An 18,953-nucleotide genomic window follows, 5' to 3' on the forward strand; every position below is an offset into this window, starting at 1 on the left:
TAAAGACAGGATTTCACTTTGCACCCAATGGTGGCCTCAAACTCACGGTAATCTTCTTGAGTCAGCGTGTCTGGAATGACAAGATTACAGATGTGTGTCTCCATTCCCAGCTCCAAAATGCACTTCAGACACCGCTGTTCCATGTTAACACCTCAGCTACCACCTCCCCTTCCCCCCAAATTTGCTTTTCCTGTCCCCAGGTCTCACACAGAGCTTACCACACACAAAAAAAGGCTTAATGCAAGCTCTTTTCCTTTCTCTCCTCTTTCCAGGCCTCTCTTGGCAATGTCTATCCCAACACGCACAGCGACAAGCCAATCATGCATGTAGCTCCTCACAAGGTTGATCCTGAGCTGAACTTCCTTTCACTTCCCTTTCTCTCACTTTACCAGGTGTTTGAAACTGTTCCTTCTCAAGCCTCTAACATTCCACTATCTCACTAATATTGTCATTAAAGGAACAACTAATATTTATCTAGCACTTGGGCTGCACCATAGACTGTGTCAAGGGCATTACATGCATAATTTCACTTGATCCTCAAACCTTACTAAACTGGTACTGTGACTATTTCCTTCATGGTAGGGAATCAAAACTCAGATGGAATAGTAATTCTAAAGTCATCTGAAAGAACCTGACCCTCTTCAGCTTCCAGGAGCAGCTAAATTCATCCACACCCATGCCCCATTAAAAAAAATAAATAAATAAAAAAAATAAAAAAAGGAGGAACCACAGGGTGTAGTGGCACACATCTTTCATCCTAGCACTCGGGAAGCAGAGGCAGGCAGATCTTTGTCTGGTCTACAAAGTGAGTTCCTGGGCAAGTTAGAGCTACACAGTGAAACCCAGTCTTAAAAACAAACAAAAAGCCAGGAATCATCTTTCATTGATGCTATCTAGTCACTCATCTAGTAGCCCTACGTCCTGAATGCCACACCAGCTTTCTTCAGACTGACAACCAGCACCGGCTAAGTTCGTACTGATCACCAAGCACTAATCTAAGCCATAGCCATGTTTGTTTTTTTATTTTTTCAAGTTTCCAAATCCTACCAGACAAAGATGCTAAAGAACAAAGAGACTGTCCAGAGGGTGACAAAATCTTTCTCAAGGCCAGATTATATGCACAGAGACTACATAGTAGAGCCCCCCAGTCTGTCTCTCACCTCTCATCTGGACCACCACCATCCTCCAGCCAGCTGCAGTTATCTTTATGGAATTTTCCTGCCTGAAATTAATACCTCGATATCACGAACTGGATGAAGTCCAAATGCCTTAATGTGATATACAAAATCCTTTCTTTTGATCATTTCAACAAATATCTGAGTACGCCCTGTGGAAAGTGCCATGAACCCTAAGATGAACAACAAATCAGCCCTGACCATTACTTCAACCCCAAACATTGTGCTCTTCAGACTAGCCATGTGCACAGCAGATAATGTCACATTCCATAGACATAAGCATTTGGGATGCTCCTGGAGAAAGCCCATACCAATTTGAAGATTGCCTGTGGTTTCTCTGATGCATTCTAGGCAGAAATGCTTCCAAGTTCCCACATCACTTTGTCCAAAATACCCTGAGGTAATTAGAGGACCAAGAAGTATATGGACCCTTAGCAACTTTAGGCAAGAAATGATCCTGTTCTTTCCACCAGGGAACAATGTAGATACCAGATGTAAATCCAATGAAAAGTTTCAGACTTGAGGAACAAAATACAGAATTAGAATTGAGCAGTGGACTGAAAACAAAGCAATGTGATTCTAGTGCTGTTCTGACTTGGCCTACATTTGACTCCTATGGGAAAACTCATGTGGAATTTGGACAGGCTAAAGTGGCAAAACACTGTTAGTTAGCTCAACAAGGATCCAACAGCTAACTAGGACACTAGATTCCCCTCCACTTTCCTTCTTTACCTGTCAAAGTCCTTTTCTCCAAAGGTGTGGGGGAGGGTGTTCAAATCTACCAAAGCAAACAGAATTGACCTCCTGAGATCCAACTTCATCTGTGCTGTGTCACTGTACAGGCTAGAGAAAAAGCAAAATGTGTCCTGGGAAGGAGGCCAATTTCTAAGTACTGTGACTACAAGAATGTGACATTCTTAAAGTGAAGGCAGTTTGGATCAACTAGAGCTCACAGATTCCTCCAATTGTCCTTGCCATTGGTTTCTGCGTTTTTTTGTTTTTTTTTTTTTGTTTTTTTTTTTTTTTTTTAAGAAAAATTGGCGGGGTGTAGGGGCGCATGTCTTTCTAACACCACAGCACTCAGGAGGCAGAGGGAGGCGGATCCTGTGAGTTCCAGGCCAGACAGGGCTCTACAGTGAGAAAAGAAAAATTAATTCGATAAAGCCATGCGGAAGCGTCCTTAGGCTTCTGGCAAACACACAATCTTAAACGTAAACGGGAATACTCCAATACTCCATTTAAAAAGTCCTTGTGTGAAACGTGGCAGAAAGCTTTGGAAAGCCAGAAATGTTTCCCAAGCGGTGCTTTTGTGCGCAAATGCTTCCAAACTGAGATGCATATTTTGGAAATGATCCTCCCCTTCCCCCAAACACGTCAAATCTGTCTCTAGCCTGAAGGGAAAGGTGAGAATTCTCCCGCAACAGGCTGGGGCGGGGAGAAGGATCTCTGCTCATCTCTTCCAGGGAACAAAACCAGAGGGCAGCCAGCTAGCGCTGCTTTAGCTCCCGACAACGTGCAGACGCGAAGTGCAAGAACTCGTCCCCAGAGCTCCCCGTTTTAAAAAGCGAGCGTCGCGCAGACCCGCAGCGCGGCGCCGGGAACCCGCACCCGCACCGGGCCGGGCCGGACTCCACGCGGCCCCCGGCGGTTCCCCTTACCCCAGCGCCACACCCTGTCACCGCCCGCACCTGAGGCGAAGTAACTCACTCAGGGAAAGCGGCGGGCTCCTCGCAGGAGCGCTGACGAGGACGCCGCCCGGCTCCACTCCGCCGGGACTCACCGCCGCCGATTTCCTGGCGAGAAGCAAAGTCCGGCCAAGACTTCACTTCTCAACCGCCCCTGCTGCCTTTCCCCTCGGGGGCGAGCGCAGGGGCCCAACCCGACACGCACCTGAGCCAATCAGCGGCGGAGAAAGGCGGGACTAAGAGCGGGCTCTGAGTCTTTCGGCCAATCAAGGAGCTCGAGGGGCCAGACCGGCCCTGCTCATCACTCCCGAGTTAGAGTGAGCACGCTCCGCCCTCCGCCATCGCTCCCGGCCGGATTCTCTCAGACACACACAGAGAAGACGCTCGGGAAGTGTCTGCTTGCACCCCGGAGCGCCGCGCCGGCCGTGGGACAGCTGAAGGGAGGGGAGGGCTGCGGGACCAGGCTGAGGGAGAACAGGTGGTGCGGGGTGGCTGACGTGTAGGTGTGCGCTAGAGGACAGCTGGGGTGGGGCGGGGACCCAGCCTGGCCAGGGTCAGGTGGGAACTGGGAGGATGCACCTGAGGGGAAGAGAAGGGCGGCTCCTTGGGATCAAAGGGGAAAGGAACCGCAGGTCCACAGTGGGTAAACCCGAGCTCCTGGGGAAGGAGGGCGGTGCTCCAAACTCATACTTCTCTCCGAAAAGAAAGACAAACGCTGCCTTGCACCTGATGGAGATGTGCATTTGCACCCCAGGGAGAAAAATGCTCCCTGTAAACCTCAGTATGGTCAGAAGAGTCATCTCTGCACACAAGTCTCTCTGCTTTTTCAAGGTTGCAAGGTGCCCTACGAAAGGCTCCAAAGGACTCCAGTCCGGGGGGGGGAAGACAGTCCCGGGGCAGTACCGTCCCTGGTGGGTCTAGCAGATGAGAGGTTCAACTCCGACCCTAAACAGCAGTGTCTGGGGGCGACAGGCGAGGGACTGCTTGCACCGTAGCCTCCTAGCTTCCGCAGTTCCAGGTGAGCGGTCCGGCCCGCACGGGGCGTGGCTGGGGCGTGTTCTGTTTTCGCCCCGCCCCTCCATCGGGTCCTGCCGCGCCGCTGCGGCTCCGCCCCCCTCCTTCCGTCATCCGCTTCTTCCGTCGGTGGTTTCTTCCTTCCTGCTTCGCCCGCATCTTTCGCGATATGGGGAAGAGCGTCCTTTTCGGCAGCACCACCTGAGGATTTCCTGGAGCCGCCCCTCGCGATGGAAGAGGATCAGGAGCTGGAGAGGTAAGGTTGGAGGGGAAGAGTGGAGGGGGCGGCGGGCCGGGCCAGCGAAGCGGGTAGCGACCGGGCACGCGGCCGACTGCGGCCCGGCGGGGCGGCTAGGCCTGACCCGAGGCGCTGGGCAAGGGAAGATCGAGAGTAGAGCCGAGCGGGTTGGGAAGAGGGAGGAGAAGCGGTGGTGGGTTTGTTTATACAGAAAAGCTCAGAGGGACACTAGCCATCCTGGAGGGGAGAGAAGTTGGGAATCCAGCTCTAAGTGCCAAACTGCCATCCCCATTAGAACTGCCTCGTGTAAGGTCACGCACCGGGCGGTGCTGGCATGTTAAGTCGGCTAAAGTTACTGCAACTCCGCTCTGCAGACTGCTCGTAAATTCTTTCTGACCGCCAAATTCTTCCTCCTATTAAACTTTTCACTTCCTTTGACTTACTAGTTTCCTTACCTCTTTCAAAGGGAAGCCATAACTGAGCCTGCCACCTTAATAACTTGTGGTTGCCATTTTTATGCTAAAGTAATCGTGTTTTTTATGCCTGTCAACTCCCATTTCATCTTTCAGCAGGGCCTACCCTATTATAACTCTGCCCCTTTCTTTTTCTCTATTCAAAGAAAGATTTTGCAAACATTTGTGTTTATTTTCTGAGATGACTCCCCTTGTGGGCAATATATCAAATGGAGTAGAGAGAAACTCGAGTTAAATATTTATGTATAGAAGTATCGGAGGCAGGAAACTGAGGTGGTGAATCTTAAAAAGCTTAATCACAAAATGGTATCCCATATGATCTCATTCTTACAAAAAAATATGTGTGTAGAAAAATGTCAGGATTGAAGACCTCAATGGCCGAAGGCGAGAGGAAGACAGCCTTGGAAATGGTCCAGGCAGCTGGAACAGATAGACAGTGTGTGACATTTGTACTGCACGAGGAGGACCATACCCTAGGAAATTCTCTTCGGTACATGATCATGAAGAACCCGGAAGTGGAATTTTGTGGTTACACTACGACCCATCCTTCAGAGAGCAAAATTAATTTGCGAATTCAGACACGGGGTACCCTTCCAGCTGTTGAACCGTTTCAGAAAGGCCTGAATGAGCTCATGAATGTCTGCCAACATGTGCTTGACAAGTTTGAGGCCAGCATAAAGGATTATAAGGATCAAAAGGCAAGCAGAAATGAACCCACTTTCTAGTCCCTCGTGCAGGGTACAAGGAGGATCACCCTCATGATGGTGCAGATCCCAAAGCTAGAGTTTGTGATTGAAGCATGTTCTGTCTTATAGGAAGGTGTGGTTCCAGCTGTTGACCCATTACAGCTGTTGGAATCTCTGCAAGTATATTTGCCTAATAAATTCTCTCTTTTGTTTAAACTAGTTTGAGTGGTTTCTCTTCCTTGTACCTAGGTGATCCCCAAGGATGGTGCCACCCCTTACTTGGACCAACACAGAAAGTGAACGGATAATTGGGCCAATTTGAGGGTTTTGATCATGGATTTTTGTTTGTTTGTTTGTCTGTTTTGTTTTTGTTTTTTTCGAGACAGGGTTTCTCTGTGTAGCTTTGGAGCCTATCCTGGCACTCCCTCTGGAGACCAGGCTGGCCTCGAACTCACAGAGATCCGCCTGCCTCTGCCTCCTGAGTGCTGGGATTAAAGGCGTGCGCCACCAATGCCCGGCTTGATCATGGATATTAAAAGGGCTATTCATTTCTGTATGATTGGAGTGCTGAGGAAGGGGAGATGGAATAAAACATAAACCGTAGACTGTATTTAAAAAGGCAGGAAAAGATTGGCAGAGGGACTTGAGTTTTTTTTTAACCATTTACTTTGTGTGTGTGTGTGTACCAGCATGCCATGACACAGGTGGAAGTCGGGGGACAACTTGTGGGAGTTGATTCTCTCCATCATATGGGATCCATTTAGAGTTTGTCAGGCTTGGTGGCAAGCATCTTTACCCACTGAGCCATCTTGCCAGCCCTGGATTTTTATTAATGTAAATGCATCCTTTCATATGATTGGTAGACCTAGTAAGGATGAGGATAATTAGAAGGACTCTTGAGAATTTTAACTTTTCATGAGAATTTTTTGTTGTTGCTTTCTTCATGAGAATTTGAATTGGCATCAAGGTCCATCTTTGTAGTATTTGTAGGATAGATAACCAGTTTACTGCTTGAGTTCCAGAGCACTCATGAAATATAGAATTATGATGAGTAAACCGAATACTTTTTTATTGTTTTGTGTGGGCATGTTCGTGTGGACACTTGTATGCATATGGAGGCCAGAGATCAGCCTTAAGGATGGTTGGTTCATCAGGAACCACCTACTTATTGTTTGTTTTGAGACAATCTGGCTGGCTTGGAACTCACTTTGTAAACTCAAAGATTTACTTGCCCCTGCCTTAATAATCTCCCACATGCTGGGATGAAGGGAGTTTGTTAATTAACTAGGCTACCTGACTAGAAAGCCCTAGGGGCCCCACCTGTGTCTGTCTCCTGAGCACCGGGGATTACAGACCTACACATCATCCTACCCAACTCTTTTATATGGGTTCTAGAGACTGAACTCCATCCTTGTGTTTTCACAGCAAGTTTTTTACCACCTGAGTTGTTTCCCTGGCCCCAATTTTAATGGAAAAAAATGACTTATCAGGTAACATCTTCATTCCTTAGGTAGGTATGTAAATAGAGCCCAGGGTTAGGTAGAAGAGATACTATTTGATAGAAAGTCAGAATTTGGAGGAGGAGAATTCTGTATGGAAGAAATGACATTTTGGAAACTTAAAAGATTAGCAAAGCATATCACATTCAAGAATCATGTGTTTATCTCTTCTTCAGTCTGTCTTGTAAGTATCCTACCCAAGTGTGACTTAATTTGCCCTAAATATCTGTCAGCTCTTGAGTCCAGTCCCCCTATTCTCTAGAGCTTTGTGCTTTGGGGTCTTTGTTGATGCTAGTCTTCAGTGAAAACTTCTTTATCTGCTAGGGATGATGGTGCAGTCTATAGTCTTGGCATTGAAGAGATAGAAGCAGGAGAATTTGAAGACCAGACTAAATATACATAGCAAGAACTTGCCTTAGAAAAACATCATCTATGTACTTGGGATATGGAAAGTTTTCGTTAAATTTGGTCTTTTACCCTGCCAAGAGTCTATATTTACTCCACTTGGCCCACTTTTTTAAAAGATAGTTTTGTACTCACTGACTGCCTGCATTGTATCAGGCCTTGAGAACAGATAACAACAGTAGGAACTTTGTTTTTCGAGACAAGATTTCTCTGTGTATTCCTGGTTATCTTGGAACTCTTTCTGTAGACCAGGCTGGCCTCAAACTTGGAGATCCACTTGCTTCTGCCTCCTAAGTGCTGGGTTTACAGGAGTGCACCACCACACCCAAGTCTTAATTCTCTGGATGGGGGGATGAGGGTGGGAGAGCTGGAGTGATATGTTACTTTGTTTGCAGTGTGGGATGATGGGGTAGATGTAGCAAAACCAGACTGGAAGCAGAGATAATCTCTTAAGAGTCAAGGTAGCCCAGAACAGCATTAAGCTAACAACAGGGAGAAAGGTGAAGTCCTCAGGAATGGGATGTAAAAGTCAAAGAAATAGATGACTCCAACTTCCACCTAGGATTAGGGCTAGTTACTAACAGGAGGAGCTTAAAAGAAGTCAGATGTCCTGTTTTGAATATTGTAGGCATGAGTTGAGGGCCACAGAAGAGATCTAAGCTGAAAATAAACTTTGTGAATCCTAATCATGAAACTGTAAGGCAACAGAGGCTGGAAAATGACAAAGATGGGGCCCAAAAACTGAGCCTTGGACAACCTCACTGGTAGACTGTGGCTAAAAGAATAACTGATGAGATAGTAAGTTCTTCAGAAAGTGGAGCTGTGGAAGCCAGGAAAAGTGATATTGAGTAAGTCAGCTGAGTAATTGGGGGGAAAAAGTCTGTTGGTGTTATCCCAGAAGCCACTAGGCTGTGGGTGACACTCATTTGGAGGTCTAAGGAAAGGAATTTGCCAAGGAATGGCTTGGTTTGAGTTTTCCAAAGATAAAATAGTCACAGCGGTTAGAAGAGTATATTTAGGTGGCAGCAGGGGTGATGAAAGTTCAGAGTCATGGCACAAAGATAAAGAGTATTCTAGGGTGATGAAGATCCTAGAAAACCCATCTCATTAAGGAATCTTGGAAGATGTAAGAAAGCTCAGTTAGTACAATCAGAAAGTGTGCTGGGCGTGGTGGCACACTCCTTTAATCCCAGCGCTTGGGAAGCAGAGGCAGGCAGATCTCTCTCAGTTCGAGGCCAGCCTGGTCTACAGAGTGAGTGCCAGAATAGGCTCCAAGACTACATAGAGAAACTCTGTCTCAAAAAACCAAAACCAACCAAACAAAAAGAACATCTGAACTTTCAAACAGAAAGTATATCCACTAGTGACCACCACATCTCATCTGTCACCAGCCCTGTCTTAACTGTCACCGACCGTGTGGCAAGCAGTCAGAATCTGTTTAGGGTGGCCATAAGCAGATGAGTGAAGGGAGAAAAGAGGATAATCAGAAGTCCCATGTGTGTGGAAGGAATTGTTGCCTGGAGTGTGTAGGCACTGGAGGAGGGCTGAGGGAACTGTGCGTGGAGGTGCACACCTTTAGTGCCTGTAGGCAGAGGCAGGTGGTACTGAGTTTGAGGGCAGCCTGGTCTACATAGTGAGTTACAGGCCAAGGCCATGTAATAAAGGACAGGAAAAAGAATGTGGGAGACAGATTTAGACTTGGATCACTTATTTATATAAATGGGGTGGGGGACCTCACTATCTTACCTGTTTTGTAATAACATTGCACTCAAACCACTGTAGTGTTACTGATTCAAGATCAGAATTTCTGCTCAGCTGTAAAATCCTGTGCCCTCTAAAGAGCCAATCATTAAATAATATGCCTACATACCAAAGGCTTTTAATATCTAATAATTCTGAGTATTTGCCTTAGCACTTGCCATTTTCAAAGCACTTTACAAACTAGTTCTAAATTACATATAGCAGTAACATCTAAGTGCCTTAATTGATGCAATGCAGGTTTGTGCAGTGTCTCTGTAGAGAAGAAAAAGTGTCTACATAAAAAGGGATCCAGAGCATCCTGCATTTCAAGAAATAGTAAAGTACATTGGCTTCTTTGGCCCATGATTGGTCACCCTTTTCAGTCATTTATTAGAATTATAGTATCTAGGGGAGAAGGAAAAGAGTATAATCAAAATATATTTGAAAAAAATTTAGTTAGAAAAAATATTTGTGGGTGGGGGTTGAGACAGGGTCCTGGCTGTCCTGGAACTCACTATGTAGACCAGGATGTCCTCAGATTCACAGATTCACAGATTCACAGAGATCCACCTGCCTCTGCCTCCTGAGTGCTGGAATTAAAGGTTGTGTGCCACCATACTTAGCTAATACAAATGATACATAATTTAAAAAGAAAAAAAAAGATTATAGCCTTTCATGTCTTAGACAAAAGTAATTGTTTTGGTTAGCTTCATTTATAAATTCAGGTGATCTTTGGAACATCCTTCAAATGGAGCCTCCAAGAGATGCACCAGATCCATCAGCTTGCTTTCAAAGACCTGTAATAACTCCAGATCTCTCCCTTTTCTGGTCAATCTTAATACTATATTATCTTTTGCTGCTTTAGATTTTTATAAGATATTATGGTACAGTTGCTCTGTGGGTTCATTTATATCAAGGATGGAATGTTTATCACACCCAGCCCACACTGAACCTCACAATGTCTACACAGCAAGTATGTACCTAATAGCACCATCCTGAAAAGTGATGGGAATGAGAGTCTAATGAGTCATCCTAACAAGCCTTCTGTGGTTTGGGGCAGGGCAAATGAGTTATTCATATGAAAAAGAAGACTTTGTGCTGATGTGTGGTGTTGAACAGGTAAATTCAGAGCATAGAATGGAACAGAAAAGACAGGCTTGAGGCAATCGCTGTTCCCAGTGCACCCACCTGCTCTGGCAGCTGCTGTCTTAGGTGCTAAGGACAGCAAACAAGACAGGTATAGTCTGCTTTCCAGGAACTCTTGAAATACTGAAGCTAGTGGACTGTGAAAGAGGTATCAATGTTCAAAGATGTATGGCTTTCCTCTTTCCAGTATAAAGGAGCCGTTTATTGGGCTTGCTCTCTCATACCTATAATCCCAGCTGCTTGGGAGTAGGACTGAAGTAGGAGGCCTCCAGTTCTCCAATTGCCTAGAGACTACAGAGTAAGTTTAAAGCTCAGCCTGAACAATTTGTTGAGACCATGCTCAAAACAAGAGGAGATGCTTCTTCACCTTAGATGCTTCACCACCTGTGGTGGTGTTCTTACTCTAGTGTACATAGGTCCAGGGTTTGCTCACCCCCAACAAAGGGGAGGAGCAATAATGAGTCTTGAGTAAATAATGAGTCTTGAGTAAATGGTGGTCTTGCATCCCATATTTGTGTGCAGAACCGGTGAGTGGCAGAGAATAGTCAAGCCAGCAGTGAGTTCAGACCATCTAGGAGTGCAGGTGTGATGGACATAGATGTAGGACTGGAGACTTGAGAACATGGAATACAAGAAACTTCTAGAAAAGAAACTTAGAGACAGATCCTGTATCATGGGAAAGATATGGAGAGAAGGGTTGGAAATGAACCCAAACTTCTCTCAGGCCCATATCCATGTTCACTTACTCTGAGGCTTTCTAGCCACTCCCTCACAACCAAAAACCAGTAAGGCAAGATTTACCTCTCCCCTGGTCTATCCTACTAATAGGAGTTAAAAGAGTCATCTGCTCTAAATCCATCTCCCTAACAACCATGTCAGAATAATTGGCGTCTTTTAAAGAGGATACCAATCCAGGACTTCCAGGTGTAAAAAAATTGGGTGTAGAAAGAGAGAGGGTCAGGGAACTGAGCTAACTTGCTGTTGCCCGTTGACACCATGTTGCTCTCTTGAAAGCAAACAGTTCACCTGGGCATGGTGGAATACAGAGCTAATCCCGGCTGTTGGGAAGCTGAGGCAGAAAGATGGAGAGTTTGAAGCCAGCCTAGTGGCTCATACAGCAAGACCTTGTCTTCAAAATATAAAAGAGCATTTTGTTCATTTGTTAAGTAACTATTGAGCCCAGGGTTATAGCAGGAAACAAGTTGGCCTGCATGCAGTTTAGTTTCTAATGGCACAGAGAGGCAATAAATGCATGCTGTCAACCAATATTAATGATTAATGTGATTGTTATAATATTGTTAGGTATGTTGGACAAACTGGTTGGTTTATGTGTCTTCTTGGGTGAAAGTTTTGGAACAAGAACTCAGTAGTTTCTGTGACTCCTTTAGCTCTAGGGAGCACTGCAAAGAGATATGGTAGGTTTCCAATTTGTTAAAGCTTTTTTTAAAAAGCCATTCTGAAATAGCATCTTTATTAAATAAGAGTATATATAACAATCAAAAATAGGTGGGTTGGATCTCACTTCAAAAATAAGTTAAGGCTCTGCTGGAACATTCAAAGTCTTCCCCACACTTAAAGATGAGGAAGGAATAAAAGGTTTGTAGCAGATGGGTAACTGGTATAGTGCCAGGTATCTGGGATGTTGGTTGGAAGCCAGGCCTCAATCTAGGCCAGTGAGCATAAAACTGCATAGACCATATGTATGTCTTAGTCAATAATTCCTATTTCTAGTAAATAACCTTGTCTACCTGCATCAAAGGAAAACTCAAGCTGGGCATGGTGGCACACACCTTTAACCCCAGCAGAGGCAGGCAGGGAAGCAGAGGCAGGCAGGAATCTATGAATTTGAGGTAAGCCTGGTCTACAGAGCAAGTTCCAGACCAACTAGGGCTACATAGAAAGACCCTGTCTCAAAAAAAGGAAGAAAGGCCAGGCATTGGTGGCTCACGCCTTTAATCCCAGCACTTGGGAGGTAGAGGTAGGTCTCTATGAGTTTGAGACCAGCCTGGTCTACAAGAGCTAGTTCCAGGACAGCCTCCCAAGCCACAGAGAAACCCGTCTCAGAAAAAAAAGGAAGGAAGGAAGGAAGGAAGGAAGGAAGGAAGGAAGGAAGGAAGGAAGGAAGGAAGGAAGGAAAAGAAAGGTAGTTGGTTTTTTTCTTTCTTTCTTTCTTTCTTTTTTTTTTCTTTACTCTTACTCTTTGAGGGCCCAGCTTCCAAATAGTCACACGTGGAGACTTAGTCTTACTTAATGAATGTCCAGCCTTAGCTTGGCTTGTTTCTAACCAGCTTTCCTCAAACTATCCCATTTACCTTTTGCTTCTGGGCTTTTGTCTTTTTCTATTCTATATACCTTTCCTTCTTACTCTGTGGCTTGCTGAGTAGCTGAGTGGCTGGCCCCTGGGTGTCCTCTTTCTACTTTTTTTCTCTTCCTGCCAGCCCCACCTGTCATTTCTGCTACCTAGCTATTGACCTTTTAGCTCTTTATTAGATCAATCAGGTGTTTAGACAGCCACAGTAAAACAGCTTCATAGAGTTAAAGAAATGCAACATAAAAGAATGCAACACATCTTTACATCATTAAACAAATGTTCCACAGCATAAACAGATGTAACACATCTTCAACTAATATTCCACAAGGAAGGAAGAAAGAAGAAAGGGAAAGAAAGTTTACATAGAGAGCTCCTGAGAAAATCAAATTGCCTAGAATATCTAAAGAGGAAGAGACAGAAACAGTTTACTTAGCTATGCAGGCTTGAGTTTTCAAGGGCAGAAGAGACTGCTCTCTAGAGCCCTCTTTTTCAGGGTAGTATTACATAGGGGCCAAGAGTGAGAACTTGGTGAGAAGGCCTGGTGGCTTTACCACTTCCCAACTTGTGAATATGGCTAAGTGACTAGGCTTTTCTGAACCTCTGGTTTCCTTATCTATAAACTGGGTGGATAACACTCACTTGGTAGGATTATTGTAAAGAATAAATGAATTAAAATACTTAGCACAGAGCTGGGCGATGGTGGCGCACGCCTTTAATCCCAGCACTTGGGAGGCAGAGGCAGGCGGATCTCTGTGAGTTGGAGACCAGCCTGGTCTACAAGAGCTAGTTCCAGGACAGCCTCCAAAGCCACAGAGAAACCCTGTCTGGAAAAACCAAAAAAAAAAAAAAAAAAAAAAAAAAAAGAAAGAAAGAAAGAAAAATGCTTAGCACAATTCCTAGTGGATACACACTTGTACTGGTAGTCGGTAATGGTGGTTACACTAATGGTGTCCATAGGCTGGGTCTTGCTATTTATGGGCTTTTCAGGGCTGGCTAAAGTCCTGTCCTTCCATACTGTCACTGTAACTGTCTACCATTGGTCATAGTCCTGGCTAGTTTTATGTCAGCTTGACACAAGCTATAGTCATCTAAGAGTAGGGAACCTCAATTGAGAAATTGCCTTCATAAGATGAGGCTGTGAAGTATTTTTTTAATTAATGGGGTGTGGGAGGGCCCAGCTGATAGTGGGTAGTGCCACTCCAGACCTGGTGGTTCTGGATACTACGAGAAAACTGGCTAGCTGGAGGGTGGTGACACACACCTTTAATCTCAGCACTCAGGAGGTGAAAGCAGGCAGATCTCCAGTAGTTCAAGGCCAACCTGGTCTACATACTAAGTTCCAGGACAGCCAGAACTACATAATGAGACTCTGTTTTAAACACACCAAAAAGAAAGTAAGCTGGGTGGTGGTGGCACACGCCTTTAATCCCAGCACTCGGAAGGCAGAAGCAGGCGAATCTCTGAGAGTTTGAGACCAGCCTGTCCACAGGCTCTAGTGCCAGGACAGCCTCCAAAGACACAGAGAAACCCTGTCTCGAAAAACCAAGAAGAAAAAGAAAGTAGGCTGAGCAAGTAATGAGGAGCAAGCAAGAAAGCAGCACCCCTCCATAGTCCTGCATCAGCTCCTGCCTCTAGGTTCCATGATGAACTATGATATGAAAGTGTAAGTGAAATAAAATAATCCTTTTCTCCCCAAGTTGCTTTTGATCACAGTGTTTAATCACAGCAATAGAAACCTCTGTAGACCCTAATCTCAGAAATGACATCTCACCAAATCCTGCTGTTAAACACAAATCAGCATGTCCAGGCCATACTCCAGAAGTGGTTATTTCAGGATTACTCGGAATGTCAGCAAGTTTAAGCCTCAGGACCACCTCAGAGGCTGCCTACTACAGTTACCTCTAAAACAGTATCTTACACCCTTAAAAACCGTGCTTTACTTTGATCACCTCTCCTTAACTCTGTTCCTTCATTCACTAAGTTGGGATGAAGTTGTTTTATTGATTCACAGTTTTTCACTGTAAACTCCATGGAGGCAAAGGTATCCTTGTTTGTAGTGAATGAATGAAGGTGTGCAGGATGATTGTCAGTTCTACACAGGGAGGAAAAGAGGGAAGCCCAAAGAGGACTGATAGCTCATGATGACATGATTTTGCATACTCATCAGCTGATACTTGTGAACTCAGGGAGACAAAAGCATGAGTTTGTCAGTAAATCAGACCTATGTGCAGGAAGCGCTAGAGTTAATACCCAGCTGAACGATAGCTATCATTTCTTCTAACTCTTGATTGCAAACTCTTTCCCCAAGTCCTTCCCTGCAATTTTTTCCTTCTATAGTACTTAGTGCCTTCAAATCTAAATAAGTGTGTATACATATATACAGACTTATATAACTAGATATACATAATTTACATATTTTATATTGCCTGCTTCCTCTCTACCACCCCCACACACAATCTGGTACACACTGTAGCATAAAGTCTGGGAGTGTAGAGATTTGTCTGAATGTATACTGATTTATCCACAGTCCCTGGAACAGTGTCCCCCATCGTAGATGCTTGAGAAAATGGACCCTTTTATCCTTATTAAATACCTCAGGAGCTGAACTTGAATTTCACATGTTGGACTAACTATTGGGTCAGTTTGTGACCACATGTCTATAGCTCCATAGTCTGTCATATGCAGGTAGGTGAGTCCAGCTTGAGCTGAGGAGAATTGGATGTGTTTATCGTCTCTAAGAAGTCTAGTCTCTAGAATTGCAAAGCCAAGGCAAGTGAGTTCCTGTCACGTTAATGAGAGTTGATGTGAAGACACACTTGGATTTGTGATCCTTCTCTTCCTTGTACACACATGATCTCGTCTCAGGGTTGGGGGGCTCACAGACAGTAATACTGAAAAAAAAAATGGCAAACTTATGTAGGATTACTCAAGTGTTAGTTTGTCCTGCTTTGTAGAATGGAATTTTAGAAATCCCATCCTTTAGACACAGTCTTGAACCTTACGAAAGACAAAATCAAGACTCCAGTGGGGTGTTCTGTGATGGGTGTCTGCTGTGCCATCTTGACACATTTGCTTCACAATAAGAACAGGCTCTTGCAGCCCTCACTAGCATCCTCATGGGCATTTAGTCAGTAGATGTCAATTTATTTTTTTAATTATAATTTTCTTTATTCTTGAGAATTTCACACATGTATGTCATGGAATATATATGCCTTCCATCCCCCCATATTTCCCCTAATATGTGCCCCTCACAACTTCATGTGTTTTTGTTTTTAATAACCCACTAAGTCTATCCAATTGGTGCTGCCCATATGTGCATGAGTGTGGAGCCATCCACTGAAGTATGAGCAGCCTACCAGTGGGAACACCCTCATAAAAGAATGACACTCACTCCCCCAGTAACTATCAAATGCCAATCATTCCAATCTCCATGTCTGGAGAGCACCCACTCCCATCTGTACCAAAATCTTGGCTGGCTTGATTTTGCATGGATAAGCACAACTGCTATGAGTTGATGAAAGGAATGGCCATGGCATGCCCAGCAGCAGCATTCTCTACCCTGCTCCCCATGCTCTGGCTCTTCTGTTCTCTCTGTCCTCTTTTTCAAGATAGTCCCTGAGCCTAAAGACTTCCCATTCAGGGCTGAACAGAAGTCTCTACTCAGCACTTTGATCAGTGAATGTGTCTGCACTTACTGTTGCCTACTGTACGAGAACCCTCTCCAACTGAGATTGACAGCAGCCCAGGTCTACAGCTAGACACACAAATATTAAGAAAGCAATTTGACAACGTTACCATTTAGTGAAGTAACAATAGATTCTGCCCTTGGGCCTGTGGCCTCCCCACTATGGGCTTTTGACCACAATTATAATACCAGGCACAAAATTTCCTCCTGTGAAACAGGCCTCAAATCCAATCAGAAAATGATAGTGACCCTCTCACAGTACTGCAACTATTGCACTAGTAGGCACTAGGCAGGCTGGGATTGTGGCATGCTGGGTAAGAACACTGACATCTTTGCTCACATAGCACCTTCCAATACTTCCAGCTAGCAGGAAGGTTTCTCTGTTGGTTTGAGATTGATTTTTCTAGCCCTGAAGTCAAATAGGGTCTTATCATGTATGGAGGGTAGCCAAGGGCAATGGGTACTTACTTGCCTGTGTTGTTCTGGAGACCTCTGGGACCTACCTCACCCTAGGGAGGTATTGCATGCCTTGCACTGCAGTTTTCATTTAATAACCCGTGTCTTCTGGGAGCAGCATTTCGTAAGTGTTAGTTTCTAACCAACTGGGATCCCAGAATAAGTTGTAATTGGAACTCAGCGTCCAAGGAGCATGCATCATTAAGATTTTTCATCTGAACTGGTCTCAGATGCTGGCTCGCTTGCTTATTCTGTTCTGCATACGCAAGCATAAGTCTTGGTGCTGAGGATACGTAGCAGAATTTTCTTCAAAAATGCTGAATCTACGAAATTGGGAGACATAAGTTTCAATTAGCCCTGCATTCCAAAGATGAGGTGTGGAGTATGACCATCATTTTCTTTGTCAGAGTGAATGTGTTGGATCTATGTTCTGTATCAGATTCTGTGATCTAAGCTTTCAGGCTAGGTGTTATGATTTTACTCCTGTCTGCATGTGAAGTTTATACTTTGTCCTTAAGTGGCTGGTGAGAGGGGGGCTTTGGAGGCTTATGACTAGGAACCTTGATTTAAAATGTCTTGTCTTTAGAACTGTCAGCCTATGGGTGTGTCACTGTCTGTTGCCCAGACTTGAGGCAGGCAAAAGCAGGTTTCCTTCCTGTTGGCTGCTTCTAATGGGTTGGTTTATCTGAGCTGTGTGCTTCCCAGCAAGCCAAGACATGAGAATGCCAAGTAGGCTTATTTCTAGCCAAAAGCAGATGGCCTACCACCACATATCTGACTGTAAAGTGAGACTGACTCAAGTGGAGAAACCAGCTTAACCCTCCTTTCAGAGTTGGTAGCTTCCCACCTGTAGGAAAGGAAACTGAGGTGTGGAAAAGTTAAGGAAGCTGGCTTCAGCCATATAGCTGGCAAGTCTTAAGCATGGAAAGGTCAGTGGCTTAGAGTCTGCTTCAGCACCTACAAAAGGCTTTACTAGGAGGACTTGGTTTGTGAAAAAATAATTTTTCATTTTATTAAGCTTCATGGGCATCATTAAATAAATCCATTTTAACTTTTTTTTTAAGACAGGGTTTCTCTGTAACTTTGGAACTCACTTTGTAGACCAGGCTGGCCTCAAACTAACAGAGATACGCCTGTCTCTGCCTCCTGAGTGCTGGGATTAAAAGCATGTGCTACCACCACCTGGCTCATTTTAACTTTTTCCCTTATATTTTTCCAAAACACTTCTTGAACAGCCTCAAAAATATGGGAATTATCTTCATGGATGAGTAAAACTAAGAAAGTTGTGCAGACGTAAGGCCAGAGACTTAAGCTTAGAGTCATCTTTACCCTTTACTATTTATTGACTTAGGACATATCAGCACCACCACCTCGAAGCTTGAGTTGACTCATCACTAAAAGGGGGGACAACAAGGTCAAAGGTTCTTCTGGGAGTCCATGAAGTGACATGCTATAATCACTGTGTATGTGATGGGTAATAGGTATTATTTATGTGATTTTCTTAATAAATGTACAATAATCAATCTTGAAAATCTTAAAATAGCACCTTATATTTATTCAATGTCTTATTGTTGCATAACTATATTTATGGTTATATTTAGTCCCCATGGAAGCTCTAAAAGGCTTGTAGGAATGTCTTCATTTAACAGACCCCATAGCTCTGTGCTCTTGAATGCCACAAAAGCTATCAAATGGCCAAACTCAACTTACTGTTCCACCAGTGCTGTGGCTACTGACTCCTCTTCTTAGGTAAGTCCCAGTATAGGCAAGTCCCAGTATGTTCTCAGTTCAAGACTGATAGAAACTATGTGGTCCCTTGTCCCAAAGCATCGTGAAGAGTGTTAGGGTCAGGTGCTGGGTAGTCCTACTCAGCGTGGACTTTTCAGACAAGAAATTTGGCTGTTCAGGTTGTGTTTTTCAGAGTGTCCCATAATGAACTTGGCACAACACTGGAGCAGTTAGTGCCAGTCCTTGTGCTGTCCTCAGGGATTAGTAATAACCATGTGCTGAAATGTCACAAGGTAGGTTAGCCTTTTGTGTCTTCTCCCTAGAGTGGCTGTCAGGCCATACTTGCTTGGTGGTGGAAGGGATACTGTTGATAATTTTGGATTAAATACCACTCCTAGTCAGATAATATTTAGTCTTAGGAAAGTTAAAGACTCTAAACCATAATTTCCTTGACCTTGTATGACAGAGTTAAGCTAGCTGACTTCTAATGTTGACATGTGAGTCATTTTCACCTTGTATTTTTAAAAACTCATAGTATTTTATTTAATGGGTCTTTACCAGAGCATTTTAGTTCATTTGGGGCTTTTTATTATAAGTTATGTTAAACAGAGAACTATAAGTGGTTAGATTTGGGGCCTTGAAATGCTGTGTGTATAGTGACAAACAGACCTTTGATCCATGCCCCAGCATCTGCAATGAAAATGATCAGTGA

At 44.4% G+C, this 18,953-nt stretch overlaps 3 protein-coding genes across 6 annotated transcripts in view; 2 read left to right on the plus strand and 1 right to left on the minus strand.

Moving 5' to 3' along the window:
• Window positions 1–3,199, minus strand: part of Lnx2 (ligand of numb-protein X 2) — a 60,727-nt gene extending 57,528 nt beyond the window's left edge. For 2 of the 4 annotated variants that reach the window (XM_027413685.2, XM_027413686.2), the window contains exon 1: window positions 2,883–3,038. The gene's annotated coding sequence lies outside the window, so the exon portion shown is untranslated. Of the gene's footprint in view, window positions 1–2,863; window positions 3,039–3,065 lie in introns of those variants that run through there. The other 2 variants (XM_035443176.1, XM_027413687.2) reach the window with 2 other exon arrangements.
• Window positions 3,200–3,993: 794 nt separating this feature from the next.
• Polr1d (RNA polymerase I and III subunit D) lies at window positions 3,994–5,490 on the plus strand. The gene is made up of 2 exons (XM_027413688.2): window positions 3,994–4,130; window positions 4,935–5,490. The coding sequence occupies exons 1-2, from the start codon at window positions 4,105–4,107 to the stop codon at window positions 5,308–5,310; spliced, it is 402 nt and encodes a 133-aa protein (XP_027269489.1). The 5' UTR covers window positions 3,994–4,104; the 3' UTR covers window positions 5,311–5,490.
• The window catches only part of LOC113830954 (protein POLR1D), a 36,170-nt gene continuing 21,220 nt past the window's right edge, over window positions 4,004–18,953 (plus strand). Inside the window, exon 1 of the mRNA XM_027413689.2 lies at window positions 4,004–4,130. Coding sequence (XP_027269490.1) covers window positions 4,105–4,130 — 26 coding nt within the window. The 5' untranslated portion in view covers window positions 4,004–4,104. The remainder of the gene's footprint in view (window positions 4,131–18,953) is intronic.

Source organism: Cricetulus griseus, chromosome 4, assembly GCF_003668045.3.
Source record: "Cricetulus griseus strain 17A/GY chromosome 4, alternate assembly CriGri-PICRH-1.0, whole genome shotgun sequence".
Taxonomy (NCBI): Eukaryota; Metazoa; Chordata; class Mammalia; order Rodentia; family Cricetidae; genus Cricetulus; species Cricetulus griseus.